At 40.4% G+C, this 17,267-nt stretch overlaps 1 protein-coding gene across 14 annotated transcripts in view; it reads right to left on the reverse strand.

Moving 5' to 3' along the window:
* Positions 1-17,267, reverse strand: part of NTRK2 (neurotrophic receptor tyrosine kinase 2) — a 352,900-nt gene that overhangs the window by 211,499 nt on the left and 124,134 nt on the right. For 2 of the 14 annotated variants that reach the window (XM_078367524.1, XM_078367539.1), the window contains 2 exons: positions 13,028-13,101; positions 41-5,432 (listed from right to left, as the gene is read on the reverse strand). The exons of 9 other annotated variants lie outside the window; for them this stretch is intronic. In XM_078367524.1, coding sequence (XP_078223650.1) covers positions 13,070-13,101 — 32 coding nt within the window. In that variant the 3' untranslated portion in view covers positions 41-5,432; positions 13,028-13,069. Of the gene's footprint in view, positions 1-40; positions 5,433-9,918; positions 11,990-13,027; positions 13,102-17,267 lie in introns of those variants that run through there. 3 more of the 14 variants (XM_035303498.3, XM_078367535.1, XM_078367525.1) reach the window with 2 other exon arrangements.

Here is a 17,267-nt window from a genome sequence, read left to right on the forward strand (position 1 = left end):
AAGTACACAAGGTCTACAGAGAATGCAAGACACATGGAGATGAATTATCAAACTTTATTGGCTTGTTAAAAATGATTCAATTCAGCAAGTACATTTATGATCTATCCACATTGTTAAAACAGCACTAAAAATAATTTTTTAAAAAAAGATTATCCATTATTTACAGAAAACCCTGGAAAAATAAATGGCTTTTAAACCTGGAACATTATAGGAAAAAAAAAAACAGGCATGAGAATGATCCACAGGCTGCTTCTGGATTATAGCAAATCGTTAAGCATGAAGTGGGTGAAATTCAAGGATTATCTTTCTTAGGAATCTCTTTTTACTTTGTATTTGTTTATACTCAATTCACAAATGGACTGTCTTATAATAAAGGTGGTAAAAAAAATCTCTGTCCTTTTATTTGCTTTTCACACATTTTTTTCCCCCATAAAAACCGACTGCAGTCATAGTCAGCAGTTTGCGGTGGGGATTGGTTCAACACAAACTGTGTGTTCACTCACGACCATGCCAAGGCTACACTGCAATACTAGCCTGAATTAAACTTAGAGTTACCTCACTATCAAAATCAGGTGGCTGGGAGGTTCCTTTGTCTCTGAAGATCAAAACTTGAACAGGGACTGACTTTACTGGGAAATTTGCTTCTGTGACAGCCATTTTTATGGAACTTTCCTGGGCTGAGAGTCTATCGACCAAATTTAATCTTGCAGCAACCAGCAGCAAATTCAATTCCTGGTCTGCCCAAGACAGTCCTTAATCTTCCTATATGCCTTTAGATGAACCTGGCATGGTTTGCAGGTACTACAGGCATGTGAACATAGCAGAACACACTTAATAGAGTGGTTACTTCTGTGCTGATTTCCTTGGAGTCAAGTCAGCTAAGCTGCACAACTCCAGGGGCTCCAGGGACATAGACTAGATGTGACTGGCCCTGCCCACGTGGCTGGATGCACACACCCTGAAAGATGCTATACTATATGGAATTGCTTGTCCTCAGTCCAGCTTTCCCTCTGTATCTAGAGTCTAGACATCAAAACAAGATGAAATGGACTTCTAGTGTAGTGAGAAGTTCTGGACAGCTAGCACCAAAACAGGTGGAGGTGTTTGTAAATCACGCAAAGGAAGAAAGCACAGGTTTTGTGTAGTATCTTGATTCCATTTTGAATAAAATGTTGTGTGTGTTCTAATTTTGCAAAACAACCAATGAAACAAAAATAAATTCTCACTTGGTCATGGAGTCAATATAGAATACTAGGGAGAGAGGGCGAAAAAAGTCAGGTGGTCTAAAGGAATAAAGAGAAAAGAAAAGAGAGAAAGCGGGCTTCCCTCCATCATGCTCTGTCTTGCACCTGGCGTGAACCTGGTCTCCTGTCTGGAGCTCCTCGAGCTATCTACTCCACACCCCACTGAATAGGTGTTGCCTCTGCTGTGTCTGAGGAGACCCTCCAAGCCTCAGCCATTCTGGGTCTAATCCAGGATTACTTGGAGAGTGAGAAGCCAAAAGCAAACTCATGTTCTGTGTTGCTGGGTGGGGCTGGGATAGTTTAGTTCTTGTCCTTGCTACGTATTTCTGGAAAGGAAACCTAGTGGGTCAGAAATGAAATTAGTCCCTGCTGGGAGACTGGGAGTGAAAACCCCTGAATCAATTCACTCCTTTGTGTGGTGGGATTTTTTTTTTCCTATTGTGAGATGAACCTTTCTTAGCGTCAGACTGTTCATACTTTTGTCTTCACAGAGTCAGTGTGTCATGTGATGATAATGGATGCATTTCTCAGTCTAGCTCAGCAGCCTGAGAGGGTTTCTGGAGACCCCCATTGAGCCATAAGTAAATATAATAGGACACTGAACCTGGACATCAAGGCACCCATGAAAATGGGACGTGTACTTTCCCATCTAAACCTGGAGCATCTAACTGGGCCAAGAGACGTGAGCACTGTTGAAAAGAAATTTGCATCAGACATAACAGGAGGAAGAATTTGCTAAGATGTCTCTGGGTACACGGGCATAGGACCAAATAGGGAATGGGTTGAGGGGAGACATTGGTGCAGAATTCCGGGCAAGGGGAGACAGTTGAGGGTTACATCAAGGTAGGAATCATAGGAGAGGAGCAAAGGTAATTGACATGTTCCGGATATCTGGGTTGTTAAACTCAGTTTCTTAGCTTGTGGTAACAAAGCCCTCAATGGCAATGTCAGAAAGAAAGAAAAGTAAATTTGCAAAGGAAAGACAGAAGGATACAGTGAAAGAACAATGATTATGTTTTAAGATTAAAGTAACAAACTGGCAGTCCACAGACTTTGTTGGCTTACAAAATGTTTTAAAAATAACTGAGCCAACTTTTTAACAATAGGGACATTTCACACAAAATCCAAGTTTCATGTTTCTGCTAAAAAAATCACAAGATTTGGAAACCTGGGCTCCCGTTCCATGGGGCACAGTTGGCTACAGCTAGGAACAGTGGCCCCTCTGGAAGGTCAGGCATCAGCTCACCCAGACCGTTCTGTTCATTTAGGAGATCTGCCTGGCACTGAAGTGCCAGAACCTTCAGTTGGAGAGTGACAGACCCAATTTCAGCAAAAATGCTGCCTCTCTTTTTCTAATGATGCAAAAATACAACACAGGCCATCAGGAAGCTCTAAAAAGCACATTACTTATGGGGAACATAAAAAGCAAAATGATGGGGTCAGGAGCTCTGGCTCACCCCTGTAATCCTAGCACTTTGGGGGGCTGAGGCAGCCAGATCATGAGGTCAGGAGATCAAGACCATCCTGGCCAACATGGTGAAACTCTGTCTTCACTAAAAATACAAAAATTAGCCAGGTGTGGTGGCACACGCCTGTAGTCCCAGCTACTAGGAAGGCTGAGCAGGAGAATTACTTGAACCCAGGAGGCAGAGGTTGCAGTGAGCTGAGATGGTACAACTGCACACCAGCCTAGGTGGCAGAGTAAGACTCGGTCTTAAAAAAAATTAAAAATAAAAAAGATGAAAAGGGGTGGTTTAGAATACAGAAAAGAGAAGCTATGTTACTGATTGTGATCTTTAGGGATTAAAAGAAAGATAAGAACACCAGAACCATATGAAACAATTTTCTAATAGCCTGCTGTTTTCATCGTTTCCTAGGAGATGTCAACTGATCTTTGATATATTAAATTGCCTTATCTGTCCATTTCTTTCCATTTTAAAACAAGAATCTTTCATTCCTTCTAGCTGTTGGGTACAAATATTCTTTTTTTTTTTTTCCTTTTTGGGTCTGAGAAACTTTAAAATAGTTCTTAAACAATCCATGGCCTTTTTATGACTCCATGGAATAACATAAAAGCTTAAAAAAATTTTTTTTTGCACCAAATGGCCGATTCTTAAGAACCTTTGCCATACTGAGCTCCTGCCTGGTCCACAGCTTGAATTTCATCTTTCTTTCAGGGGTCAGGATTTCTGCTATTAGCTGGCCTCTTTGTAAATCAACACCTTTGGGAAAGATCGAAATCTAAGTAATGACAGAAACCGTCATTTAGCAGCAAACAAGAAAATAGGAATTCAGAAAATATTCGGGCCTACCCACACTGAAGGCCAGCTGCCCTTACACTCACATGGAGTTAGGAAGAAAACTTAAGAACTGGCAGCATGTTTCTGCTTTTGAGAAACTGCCCCTCTTTAAGGCATGGGTATGGAATAGCCAAGTTAAATGCTGCAATCCATAGGATTCCGTGAAAGGTCTGCATCAAGCAATAGCATATTTAGTGGCTAATATAAAAGACACAGTATAAAATATTCATTATGGATATCCTTTTTATATCAGTGGTGCCTAAATGGATCCTGGTTTATTAAGATTAGTGCCTTAGTTTACATAAGATTCAAACAATGTTTCTGACCATGTTAGACTGGTTAAAAATCTACAGAACATTAAAGCTAAATTGCAACATTTGTGCAACTATTTTTTTTTTTAATTTAAAAACATCAATGCTTCCAATCCAGCTATGGCATCTGTGTGCATGTCTAACAGTCAGAGCTGATTGTGTTTTCAAACAAAATGCTTCAGGCCTGGCTCTGAAGTCCTCCTGACAAAAAAGAAGCAGGGTGGGATGGGGTGGGGATAGCCTATCCTCTCTTCAGGACAAGGAAACTGCCTGGCACAGACTGAACAAAGCATATGAAGGCCACTATGATGCTAAAGTGAATGAAACAGGTGTCCATGGGTCAGACTCGGGGGATGCAGAAATCTGTAGCTCTAAGGCTGCCCTCTCAGCAATGAAGAAGGACATTATAAAGCACATATTCATTAGCGACCTGCCACCTCTTTGCTGCTGGGGTCAGGACAAGCTTTCCTACCCATGAAAACCCAGCAGTATGACAGTATGTTGTAGGGGGACTATCTTTCTTAGAATCTCCTCTCCTGCTCACAGCGGGCCAGCCATTCTGCTCCCGGGTCTTTTCAGAGTAAAAAAGCTGCAGTTCTGTAATGCAAACAGCATGAGATACTGTGGCCTTCTCACTCGACAGACTTCTAAAAAGCAGGTGGATCACAGAGGGCAAATAAAAAAGGGCAAGGTTATAATTTCACCATATGCATATATTCCACTCTTAGTTATTCTGAAATTGACTATGCCTAACCTAAATCTATAGCCCCAACCAAACAGCTGCTGCTGCTTGTTCTGGTTCTTCTTCTTTTGAAATGTTTTTCGTTTATTTGTTTTGTTTTGCTGGCTGAGGAACTTTAAGGCAATCCTCAACATTGTTTGACTCTCACCTAAGCCAAACATCTGGACCTTTATTGACAGTAAAGGAAATAACCTTTTATTAACACCACCAAGTCCCCAAAGTGATGGTAGATATGCTCTTAACTCTTTTAGTCACTGTGTTACAGATGAAAAAGTCAAACCTTCTGAATTCAGTGCTGATTAGAGTACAGAAAATCATACTAAAATATGTGTTACATGTAGATTAGACTATTTAGTGTACACTTAGACCTGTTCCCAACTTTAAATTTTTTTTTAACTTTGCAGGTCAACTTTAATAAACAGAAGCAATTAAGTCAATAAATGTCCAGTAGGGTCAAAAAGCACACTTTTCAGAAGAGAAGCACAATCCAGTGGGATTTCATTTCAGTTTTGTATTTGAACTACTGTAAGAAGAGAAGCATTAATTTAACATGTTTTCTTGAGGTGCCGCTTAGCTGCCTGAGAGTTGCCTCTGCATTGGTGTTCCCCAATCACAGCTCACAATATATGCAGGCTTCATAGAGTACATCCTCCAAACACCACCCACATCTACCAGATAACCCCAGATAAGCAGCACTTCCCGGGATAAGCCAACAGCAGTCCCAAGAGTCCAGCTTACAGGGCAGCATCAACCAACAAGCACCACAGCCCCTTTCTCTGTCTTTTCCTTTATTTCAGCTACCCATCCAGTGGGATCTTATGAAACAAAACAAAACCTAAAAGAAACACAAAATAAAACATAAGTCATGCTCAAAAGAAAAAAATCAATGAAAATTAACATACAAGTACAATAACTTTCAAATGAACATAATAAATAAACATAAAAAATGAGACACAACATGGAATATACTTTAAAAACATAGAGCAATATAAAATAACAGAACAGAAATTGGGGAAAATGCGCATCTCATTGAGCAACTTAGTTTTAAACTTAAAACTGATTTTACATGGTACATGAAACAAGGGAAAGAAATGCAAAGAATTTCTGCATACAGCTCCACCCACAACTGTATCAGCTGTTAGCAGCTTACGTTAAGGAGGAAAAAAATCTGTGTACACTACAGATGACCCTTGAAGAATTTTTACATATAGGTTGATGCAAAAGTAATCACGACTTTGGCCATTGAAAGTAATGGCCAAAACCATGATTACTTTTGCATCAACCTAATATTGCTTGTTATGGGTGGGGGAATTAGTTTCAAGAACACCAATCTACTCAAATCCTGATTTTTCTTTCCCCAACTAATTTTAGTGAGTTATTTCTAAAAGAACTGATTTACTCAGCAACTGGCCCAGAGAACTGGCTAACTTTAACTGGTGAAATACTGGACAATATAAATTAGATTCTTTTCCAAGAATCCTTATATAAAATAATTAATTAGTTGCCAACAAATATATGACACATGCAGAGATGTAATATTTATTATATAACATATATAACATACAACATGCAGTATATTGTATATGTATATATTATATCTGTAAGACATATAGCAAATGTATATATCATATATAATAATATGTAAATAATATAATGTGTAATACCTAACATAATCCTACAAACATTTATTAAGCACCAACCAAACAGAAGACACTATAATAAATATTACAAAAATAAATAAAATACAGTTCCTTGACCTCAAATATTTTATTACCCCACAAATGGAGAAAGATGAGTAAATAATTTGCTCAGTAATTGACAATGAATCTACTTTGTGCCAGGTTCTCTTCTTAGCACTGTGCCCAAACTATTCTTTTTAAATTTCACAATAACCCTCTGAGACAAGTTCTACTATTGTGACCTCTTTACTGTGAGGAAACTAAGACCCAGAGAGTGAAGCAGCTTGCCCAAGGTCCAACAGCTAGTGTGTGATGAAGCTCAGATTCCAACTCAGAAACTCAATTCCACAGCCAGTCTGCCAGGACAAAGTGCAAGAAGGAAACAGTGAGCTTTCACTGAACTTGCCCACGGAAACCCGGTGGAACAGGGAAGGTTCTAGTACACATAATTCTGTGTTTAGTTTGCATGAATCTTTATTAGATCCATAAATGGCAAAATAGATGATGTCATAATAGAAATCTCCAAGACATTTTCAAGTTCAACTTTGGAAGGCGTCTCTAAGCCCAACCCTGCAGACTCTCCATCTTCCTCCACCTGGTGTCTGGTCTGCCTAGTGCTGGTGTCATCTGCCTCCAGAACTGTAACTACCACCACCAATCTGTGTCATCGTTTACAACAATGCTAAAAGAGTCCACGGAGCTTAACTTCCATGGCATTTCTCTCTCCTGCCCTTCTAAAAGAACTCAGTACAGATGTCAAACGTCATTTATGGATTTAATCACCCACAAAGCCCTAAGAATTTAGGAAGTATTCAGTGGTGCTGATTAATTCTCCTTCATAACTCTCTCCAGTGTCCTTCTAAAAGTTTCGCCTCCAGGCTAACAGAAACTGAGCTAGTTTAAGAGTGCACTGTGGCACGGAGAATGAGCATGCCAAATTAACAAATCAAACTTCTTAGGTTTTAAGAGGGTGGAGCTCAAATTCTTTCCCACTGAAACGATGTGAGAATTAATATAAGGATGTCAACGTTGTCAATAAAAACATGAGAAACTTAGTGATATAGACAGCGTGAACCTAGAATGAAAAGATTTGTTGACTCCATAACACAATGATTAAACTGCTGGTATAAAGCCTTATTTCCAATGGGTTTATGGCACAGGAACTCCAAGAGTTTACTAATCCCAGCATGTTTACAGTATGAACTTAACCAGGCTTCTCTTTCTTGTTTCTATTTGCCATTTTCCTGCCACAAGCCCCTCCAGGCTCACTAATTATTACAGTTGGGAAACACAGCTAACTTTGCGAGATGACAGTTCTACTGGACTACTGCCACTCATTCAGAATGCAACTGCCCTGGCCCCTGCTTCAGTTGGTGTCAAGTGTCCCTCTGCAACCTTCTTGTGCTTGCCTTTTGTGATCCATCCTTCCCAAAGAAGTAGATCTCAGCTCCACACGCCCATGCAATAAAAACAAGTAAAGCCGCCATAAAAACACATACGGTATTTTTCTTCTGAGAAAAAGCCAGCCTGTCACAATTGTAAGCAATATGCATTCAAACTGCCACTTCCACCACCCTTCACCTCAAAGAAGGCAAGTCTCCTACCCTTTCATACCCTTGATCTTCCCATACTGTGGACAGACTAAAGCTATTTCACCACATATTAAAAAATTAATTTGATGTCAAGAGAGATTGATAGCAAAATTCAATCCAGGCCCCAATTTGCTTACCAGGATCTCATAACTTTTGCCCTCTCATATTATAAAAAACTCAAAGGACCACAAAATGATATAAAACAATAGAAGATTATTTTCTCCTAGTGAGGGGGAAAGTTTTTAGACCACAACAAATGGCTGAACATCTTGTGGGTTTAGCAGCCAAACGAGCTGTCTAGCTTATGAGCCTGAAATATAGATATTTTGACAATGTGACATTCTGAAGCATTTGTAGCATTCCGATGGTGCATGGTAGTTACCGTGAGACCAGCTCCTTTACCAAAAACAACTTTAGAGAAACTTTGTCACCATTGCACACACTAGCTGAGCTATATAGGAACAAGGATAAAGCAGGTGCTAGGTTAGAAATGGGATGTGAAGTTGAAAGCAGAGAAGGAAGAAACCGGACATGGCCTAAAACTCAGTCTCTGCTATTTGCTGATTTAGGATCTACTCATTGACCTTTTCAAAGGGAAAGATGGAAAAAAGAAGGGAGTCGAAGGACAGTGAAGTGCTCTGCTTTTTTATCATTGGCTCACAACTCATTTAAATTTATTTACATTCAAACATGCACACATTTTCCTCCTATTACTCAGAAGCAATCAGCCATAAAATGGCAAGGATCTGCAGTACATTTAAATTAACAGCAATTTATCTGGAGCAAAAAGGAAAACTGCTGAGCCCAAAGGAAGTGAAGGGAACGGAAGAAAGATGCAGCTGCCATCTAAAAAAGCAAATCTTATCACATTTGTCACTGCGAAAGTTCAAGCAGAAAACTGCCAACTTGAGCATCTGCATGGCATGGTGCCATTGGAGACGATCTGGTGGATAGGGCACCAGGGTAGCAGCTCACCTTCATTGGAAAGCAAAACAAATGCCTTTTAAGTCTTCCGGTAAACGTTTACTAGGTACGATAAAATAATAAACTCCCATGTTCTCATAATATCAGGTGTCTAGAATACAGTGGGTTCAAAAAGCTTTCCATCACAAAGTGAGATGTTAGCAAGGTACAGTTGTGGTTTACTTCAGCATCTAGGCTTAAACACCAATTGTCCTAATTTGATATTTGTGGAGCACTTAAGATCTGTTGGTTGCTGTACCAACTATTCCTTGCTGTTGTTGCTTTTTTCATTTTATAGATAACTCACTCAGCTCACATGGTGGATATGAAGTGTCCAAGGTCACCCAAGAATGAGTGAGAGAGCTGAAATCTAAACCTCAGAGCCTCAGAACTGTCAGTCCCTTTTTGACAAAGGTGTCATCTGCCTCTGTAGCAGAAATCTCCCAATAGATAAGTTTAGGTCCTGGTCCTGGTCCTTTCTTCTCTGTGCTCCATCCAGAAGTTGCTTAAACATCTCTAAAACACCCCTTTTGCTTCCCAAGGATGTACTTTGTCCACATACTATCTCTTCTCCTGAGATCTCCTTCCACCAAATGAGATCTCCTTTAAGAAGCTCAGATTATTCTTCAAGGTCCAGTGCAAAAGCTTTCTACTGCAAGTGCCTACTTCGCCCTCCGCTAAACTTCTGAAGCATTCACTTCTACGCATGGACCTTCTTTTGCACCTTTTATTTTATTTATTTGTTTGTTTGTTTGTTTGTTTGTTTGTTTGTTTGTTTTGAGACAGAGTCCTGCTCTGTCACCCAGGCTGGAGTGCAATGGCACAATCTCGGCTCACTGCAACCTGCAACTACTGGATTTAAGCAATTCTCTTGCCTCAGCCTCCCGAGTAGCTGGGATTGTAGGCGACCACCACCATGCCCAGCTAATTTTTTTTTTTGTATTTTTAGTAGAGGCAGGGTTTCTCCATGTTGGTCAGGCTGATCTGAAGTTCCTGACTTCAGGTGATCTGCCCATCTTGGCCTCCCAAAGTGCTGGGATTATAGGCATGAGCCACTATGCCCAGCCTGTACCTTTTAAAACTTGTATTTATTTTCTTTTGATTTCACTCCATCTCAGACTGCATCCCACAGGAGGACAGAGGACATGTCTATACATTTTCTGTGCTCAACACTGCCTCACACAAATACCAAGAGCTGAAGGCATTTTTGGTTTTATAATAGTAACGTCTAGAGTTTGAGGTTTATTTTTCTTAGTCTGTTTTCTGTTGCTTATAGCAGAATATCTGAAACTGGGTAATTTATAAAGAAAGGGAATTTATTTTTACAGTTATAGAGGCTGAGAAGTCCAAGGTCCAGGGGCTATTCCTTGTGAGGGCCTTCTTGCTAGTGGGAACTTTCTGCAGAGTTTAGCGGTAGTGCAGGGCATGACATGCCCAGGTGGCTGAGTGTGCTAGTACAGCTGTCTCTTACTCTTTGTACAGAGCCTCCAGTCCCACTCCTGTGACAACCCATTAATCCATTGATCCATGAATGAACCATCCATTCATAAGGGCAGAAGTCTTGTAACCCAATTATTTCTTAAAGGTCTCATCTCTCAATACTCCTACATTGGGTGTTAAATTTCTACAAGAATTTCAGAGGAGACAAACACTCAAACCATTCCAGATTTCAGTGTACTCAACAACCCAACTGAATTCAAGAAGAAGGAAGGATGTAACACAACACAGGATCTACTGCTTCTCACTGGCAACTGGGTTAATCCAGGCACTTTAAAGCATCCAGTATGTAATCACATTTTTTTCAGTACAGTAAAGTCTACAGAGTTAGACACGTGGACACCCAGTGAGTACTTCCTGGAGCATTTTAAGCTCCTGGGGAAAAGGTGCTAGACTTGGTTTATTCTAATTCTCAGTTTGATCAAAATTACAGTAGTGAATGTGGAACAAAGGGAAAAAACCATGGTCCATTTATTAGCTGGAGGTAAAAAACTAAAATTATTGAGAATGGTCAGGAAGGCTTTTAAAGGAAAAGCTCTGGTTTGATGTAGCAAAATGAAGTTTCGTCATGAGCTAAAAATGTAAGGAGAATGCACACTTGGCAAAGCTAGATTTCGTAAGGAAAGCCAAAATTATTGCACAAATAAAACTCAATGATTCTTAGGACGATGTGCTCTCATCAGCAGACCCTGATGACAAGTGCCCGAGGACTCAACAAGTACTATTTCAGAGACTTCACAGAGGACAGAGAGTACATCCGAAGACTGACACCATTACCCCATCCACAGAATCACCTACAATTGTTTCAAGTGGAGTAGAGAAAAAGAAAGATGAATTTGTGGTTTGAGAGGCACTCAGATGCTCAAAAGGCTTCACTACTACCACATGGGGACACCCAAATTAATCTATTCGTCTTCTGGGATGTGTCTAGCCTGCTGTCTTGCTTCAATAAACATATATTGCCAAATCTATAGGGTAGATACTTGTAGAGTGAAATGATATTTTCTTAAAGATGTCATACCACAATTCTAAGTCTAGAGAGGCTTATCCGTGATTCAAATAATCAGTACAGATGAGCAGGGAAGCATAAATGTCATTATAGAAGAGTATGCACTTGCTGCAGCCACCATAGATCTTGTGTCTGAATTTATTTCCATCAAAATGTTCCAGCCAGTTCTTTATAGTCTATGAAGCCAGAGTGCTGAAACCTACAGAGTCCAAATAAAAGGTTAATGATATAAATCCATTACCCAATCAACCTATAACTACATAAAATCTGCAAGAACCTCAGATATACACAATGTGAGGTGTTTGGCTCTGCCCAATTTTGGATGAAACTGTGGGCCATTGATGAAAGTGGATCTGGGATTAATGTGTACAAAGTAAATAATGTACAACAAAATACATAAGAGAAAAGAAATATACATAGGTCAGCCAGTGCCTGTGTGAGCATGACGATAATGACTATGGTGAAGATGAAACTTGGGAGATAGAACGAGGAAGAGGAGGAGAAGTTGTTTATTTTTTAAAGGTGTTACTATTGATGCACTTCAGACCCCTCAAGCATGTACAGAGAGTGAACACAATTAATGAAGAGTAAAAATAGAGATAATAAGCCTCCAAAACAGGATTATAGATCCAGGTCCAAGTTTAAGCTGACCCTAGAAGAAAGAGAGTAGATAAAAATAAACTTTGTCATGAAGCCACACTTTTTCATTATGCATCCCAAGCAATACTTCAGAAATGGAGTTTGGAGATCTTTAACATTTAAGATTCTTGTTAAGATAGCAACAATCTGGGGGCCTTTGTATGGCCAATGTCTCTGCCTATTGCTGAAAGTCCGATAAGTCAAATCCACCAGCAGTCCTCATTAAACTAGAAGAGGGTCAAACAAATTATCTTCACTTGAATACAGGTACCTGAAAAATCCCATCTCTATTTAAATTAGCTAAGAGTGAAAGATAATGAAACCTCAGCTAACTACCAAGTATTCTGGTGAAACATACATATGTGGGATTGATAATCCCCATGAACTGACTACAATAAACATGAATTACACAACTCTGCCTGAGAGTGGAATGGAATGCAAGGCCTGGGTTCCATCTGGCCAGGGACTTCTTGGAAGGTAGGCTAACATCCTATGATCTGGAGCCCAGAAGGTAAAACTGCTGAAGTCCTCATTCAGAGTACTAAACTATGGCTTTTCAAGAAACCTAGTTCAAGGGGTCACCCCTAGACCCAAGGATGGTATCCTTCTCCTCATGTGCTGCTGCCTCATGGCCTCTTCCTCACTGCCAACCCCCACAAGCGAGGACATTAACAGCCCACTGCCCAGGCTCCTGTTCCCAGATCAAGGTGGGGCTGCATATCTGCTTCTGAGGCTGCTGCAGGCAGATATGTGACCCTCAAGAGGGAGGGTGGCCAGAGAGCAGGGAGCTTCTTGGCCTCAAAGATGCTTCTCTGGCCTCAGCTTTTTGCCAAGGAAATGGATGTGCCTAAACTTGAAAACAGAGGAATTATATGAGGAAGGAAGAAGGTTCTTTACCCAGACATCCCCTTTTTCTCTAGTGCCTTTTCCCAAGAGCAACCATTAGTCGAACTTCCATCATCCTAGATATTATCTAGCTATAGTGAGAATTAAAATGCGCCTCTCCTCCACAGCAGAGTAGGCACAGACTCATTTGGCACTCTATTGGTACCTGGGGAAGGTTAGGTTGAAATGATGATCATCCTGCCCTTTGTCAGTCCACCGGGGGCATTAATTGACACTTCTCTGTAAGAGAAATCAAAAGTCCCAGATCAGATCCTGGGAAGCATATCCAACTTAAAATCCAGTGATCATGGCTTATCATAGCAAGGTTTATAAGGCAGATCCTGAATTGTTCATCAGTCTTCAAGAGAACCCACTCATTGGCGTCACAAACACAGAATCCACGCTCCTAAAGCTTTTCCACAGCTGGTGGTACCCTGAGGATACTGGCAACAGCCGATCACTATGCACGCTCCTTAAGCTTAGCAGGTGATCCATTTTAAAAGGCCGCATTAAAACAGAGAGCTTACTCTATCTGAAAGCAGATTCTCAACAGGAAACTTGAAAAGTGCAAAGCCAATCCCAGGGTCACAGCCTTATATACATTCCGACTGAGGCAGCCAACAGAACCCCCGACTTGAGTTAAATTAACCCCACAGTTCTAGAAGCCTCTGCTGTCAGGGACATTTTTATTTGCTCAAAGAGCTCATTTTGGAATAAGCCCATGCTGCTAAGTCAACCCACCTCACTGTCTTTCCTAATGCTTAACAATGTCTTACAGCAGTGGGGCATGTGCCAACCTCAGTGGTTTCACACAGCAACACCTCTTTCTGAAGGATTCTCTCTTCTCCTGACGCCTTCATGTTGGAGCATGGCAAGTCCCTTCATAATTCTTTGGTTCAAGTAGAATTTATATATAAAGAAAACCCTGTATTGTAAAGGGCATAAATTTTTACATACACGCACCAGATTTCACAGTTTATTTTCCTTTTTAAATAAAGTATGGAGGGCCAGTTATGGCATTCCAAATATAACAGCTTGGTTAGAAATTATGGTGACCATGCTAAAAATCCACCAGACCCAAGACACTGGAAAAAAAATTCATTTTAGATTTTTTAAAATAAAAATTTAATGTACCCGAAACATCTGACATTATTTTAAGAAGTGTTTTCCAAAGCTTACAGGAAGTAGTTTGCTAAGTCAAAGTGATTAAAAGGAAAAGGCAATTTATTTCATAACCCTATGCAAATTCTTAGTTTAAAAAAGGAGTCATCATCTCCATAAAGAACAAGAAACTCTGAAAAACATGTGATGGACAAATGCATTTCTTTGTGTGAAAGCAGTAAAAAAATTTAAAATGTCACGTAGATGAAAAGACAGTGTAATTACATGTGTACAGCAAGAATGACTGGATTATATATTAATTTTCCTTTCACTTGTCACAATTATGGCCATTTACCATCCATCATTTAACTGTACAAGATCCCAGAACTAAACAGAAGCTCTTCAATTGATGATAGGACTATGTCCCATTAAACCCATCATGAGTTGAAAATATAGTAAGTTGAAAACGTATTTAATGCACCTAGCCTACCAAACATCATAGCTTAGCCTGGCATACCATAAACCTGCTCAGGCACTTACATTTGCCTACATCTGGGCAAAATCACCCAGCAATACAAAACCCTGTCAATTGTTTGCCCTTCCAATCCTGTGGCTGACTGAGAGATGTGGCTTGCCAACCCTGCTCAGCAGCACAGAATACCAAACCATTTTCTTCTGAATGCTTATCACTGCTGCACCACCATAAAGTTAAAAAATTCTTAGCTGAACCATCCTAAGTCAGGGACTGTCTGTACTTACCAGTACCACTGGAATTAGAATTTCTAAAAGTACAGCCACTCTGCGCATTTATCTTCCTTGAAAATTGTGTGCCAAAGCATTCATTTCAACAGTGATGCCCGAAAGGAAGCCACCTAGCTGCTGGTTAGACAGCAAGAAGAAGTCTAAAATCAGAAACATCTGTTTGGATCCTGTCCCTTTCCCTCCTGAGCTGTGTCACGCTGGCCCAGTGAGGGGACCTCTCTGAACCTCAGTTATCCAACTTTACAATAGAGATGAAAAGACCTAACAGATTTTGATAACCAGACTAAGGCGAGTACTTAGTGATTTCCAGCTTTCCATTCATAGGCAGAGGCACTGAACACCAACCCTGCCTGCAGTAGCTCAGCAGTCACTGCAAATGATCCCATCAATTGCATTGTAGATCATGGGCCGAAATAGATTCTTTGTCATGAGTTATGAAGAAAAAGTCACGGAAAGGAGCTTTGCTCAAAAATTCCAATCCCCGTAGAAAAGAATGCCCTAAAAATTCCAATTTCCTCTTGGAAAACGGTGGCCCAAACTGAAAGTTAGAAGCCTTTAGGTTCCTGGAGGAGGGCTCCAGAAACACAGCTTGAGAGACCTACAGGGTGGCCTTGTGCCCTCTTGCACCCCCTCAGGAGGTAAGATGTCCTTCCAGCCAAACGGTGAGCGCTGGCTGCTGATATCACTCTGTCTGAATGCTGGCAAGTGCCAGCGATTTCATGCCCATGGTGGAAAATATCCAAGAAATATTCCATGGCTTTAGTTCCAATTCTAGGACCACAAGGAAATGTTCTGCAAAATGATTTTGCCTCTATCCTGAACTGACTCTACATTCCTCACCTGAGGAATAGATAGACACATAGGTGATAATTATAAAACTACATCTTGGCTGGGCTTAGTGGCTCATGCCTATAATCCCAGCACTTTGGGAGGCTGAGGTGGGCAGATCACCTGAGGTCAGGAGTTCAAGACCAGCCTGGCCAACGTGGTAAAACCCTATCACTACAAAAATTAGCCAGGTGTGATGTGGGTGCCAGTAATCCCAGCTACTTGAGAGGTTGAGGCCAGGAAAATCGCTTGAACCTGGGAGGCAGAGGTTGCAGTGAGTCAAGATCATGCCCCTGCACTCCAGCCTGGGCAGCAGAGCAAGAGACTCCATCTCAAAACACACACACACACACACACACACACACGCACACACAAAACATCTTGATAGATCTTCAGCTTCCAGTTGTTTTAGACACCAGAACTAGCCATCCAAAAGCGAGAGGAATGCCTCCAGGAACACCTCCTCTCTATGCAGACTTGCTTCTGAGACAGTGCCTGTTTCCCCTTAGCTAGCATCTTCCAGCAGCAGCTAAATGAACCAAAGCCTAACTAAATTTAACTGGCTAATTGCACCTAAATTACAGTCACAAAGCCCCTTCAGAAGATTCAGTCAATTTCTTGAGGGAGAAAGTAAATGTTTTACTATATAATTATAAACTTAATTAACATAAAATAAATTAATTAGGGACTTGCATTGGTAATGAACACCATGGTTTAGATGTTTATTGCTGTATTTTCCAGGGGAAGCTAAACCTTGAAAAGTGGGCTAACTTGTTCTTTAAGCCTGACTTCATCTCACCTCTCCCATCCCCAACTGAACTGTTAGATTTCTTGTTTATATTCAGTAGAATGGCATGGAATACCAATTCTTCTATGCCAGAGATCATTCTCATAGCAAGAAACTATAGTGAAAATGTCCCCTCATGCTGGACATCAAAAATTCCATAGAATTCAAATGAAAATAATTTATGTACTAATCTCTAGGAAAAAAATCCTTATCCTAAACCCTTATAGCTACGATAGTTCCTAGCTGGCAGTTCGCTAAAATAACAGATGATTATCTAAAGCAATAATTTCCATTTCCCAGAATATAATGACAAAAACTCACCTAGAGCTGAAATAACCATCTGCCACAGATTGTTCCACATCGGTTGTTTGCTTGTTTGTTTTTTAATTCTCAGAAAGAATTCAAAAATGGTATTGGCAAAGAAAGATGATTTCACAAAAATGACCCAGTTTTCAACCTGCATTGCCACTATCAATCTAATTTTATTTTATCTGACTTAGGAGAACAGCAGGCTGAGGAAAGGGGCCTTAAAGCATGACCTTGAAGACACAGAGTAGATCTTTGGTGAATAAAAGTCTTGTTCTAATTTTCAAGTGTCATAGTTTCTAGGAATGCCAACCTGCATCTCCCATACCTGTTTTTCCCCTTGATTGCTGTGAAGATGGAGAAGAGCCACTGTGCTAAAGCCTGACCCACTGAGAGGTAGAAAGTGTGTTTGAAAGAATGGGCCCTCAAGGTGGAATACCCAAATGACTATGTGACTGTGGGCAAGCTGCCTCAGTTTCCTTGCCTATGAAATGGAACTAATGATAATACTTAATATGGGGCTAATGCACAGATTAAATAAGCATATGTATATATATATATGTGTGTGTGTATGTGTGTGTGTGTGTGTGTGTGTGTGTATATATATATATATATATAGAGA

The sequence above is a fragment of the Callithrix jacchus genome, chromosome 1, assembly GCF_049354715.1.
Source record: "Callithrix jacchus isolate 240 chromosome 1, calJac240_pri, whole genome shotgun sequence".
NCBI classification, from domain to species: domain Eukaryota; kingdom Metazoa; phylum Chordata; class Mammalia; order Primates; family Cebidae; genus Callithrix; species Callithrix jacchus.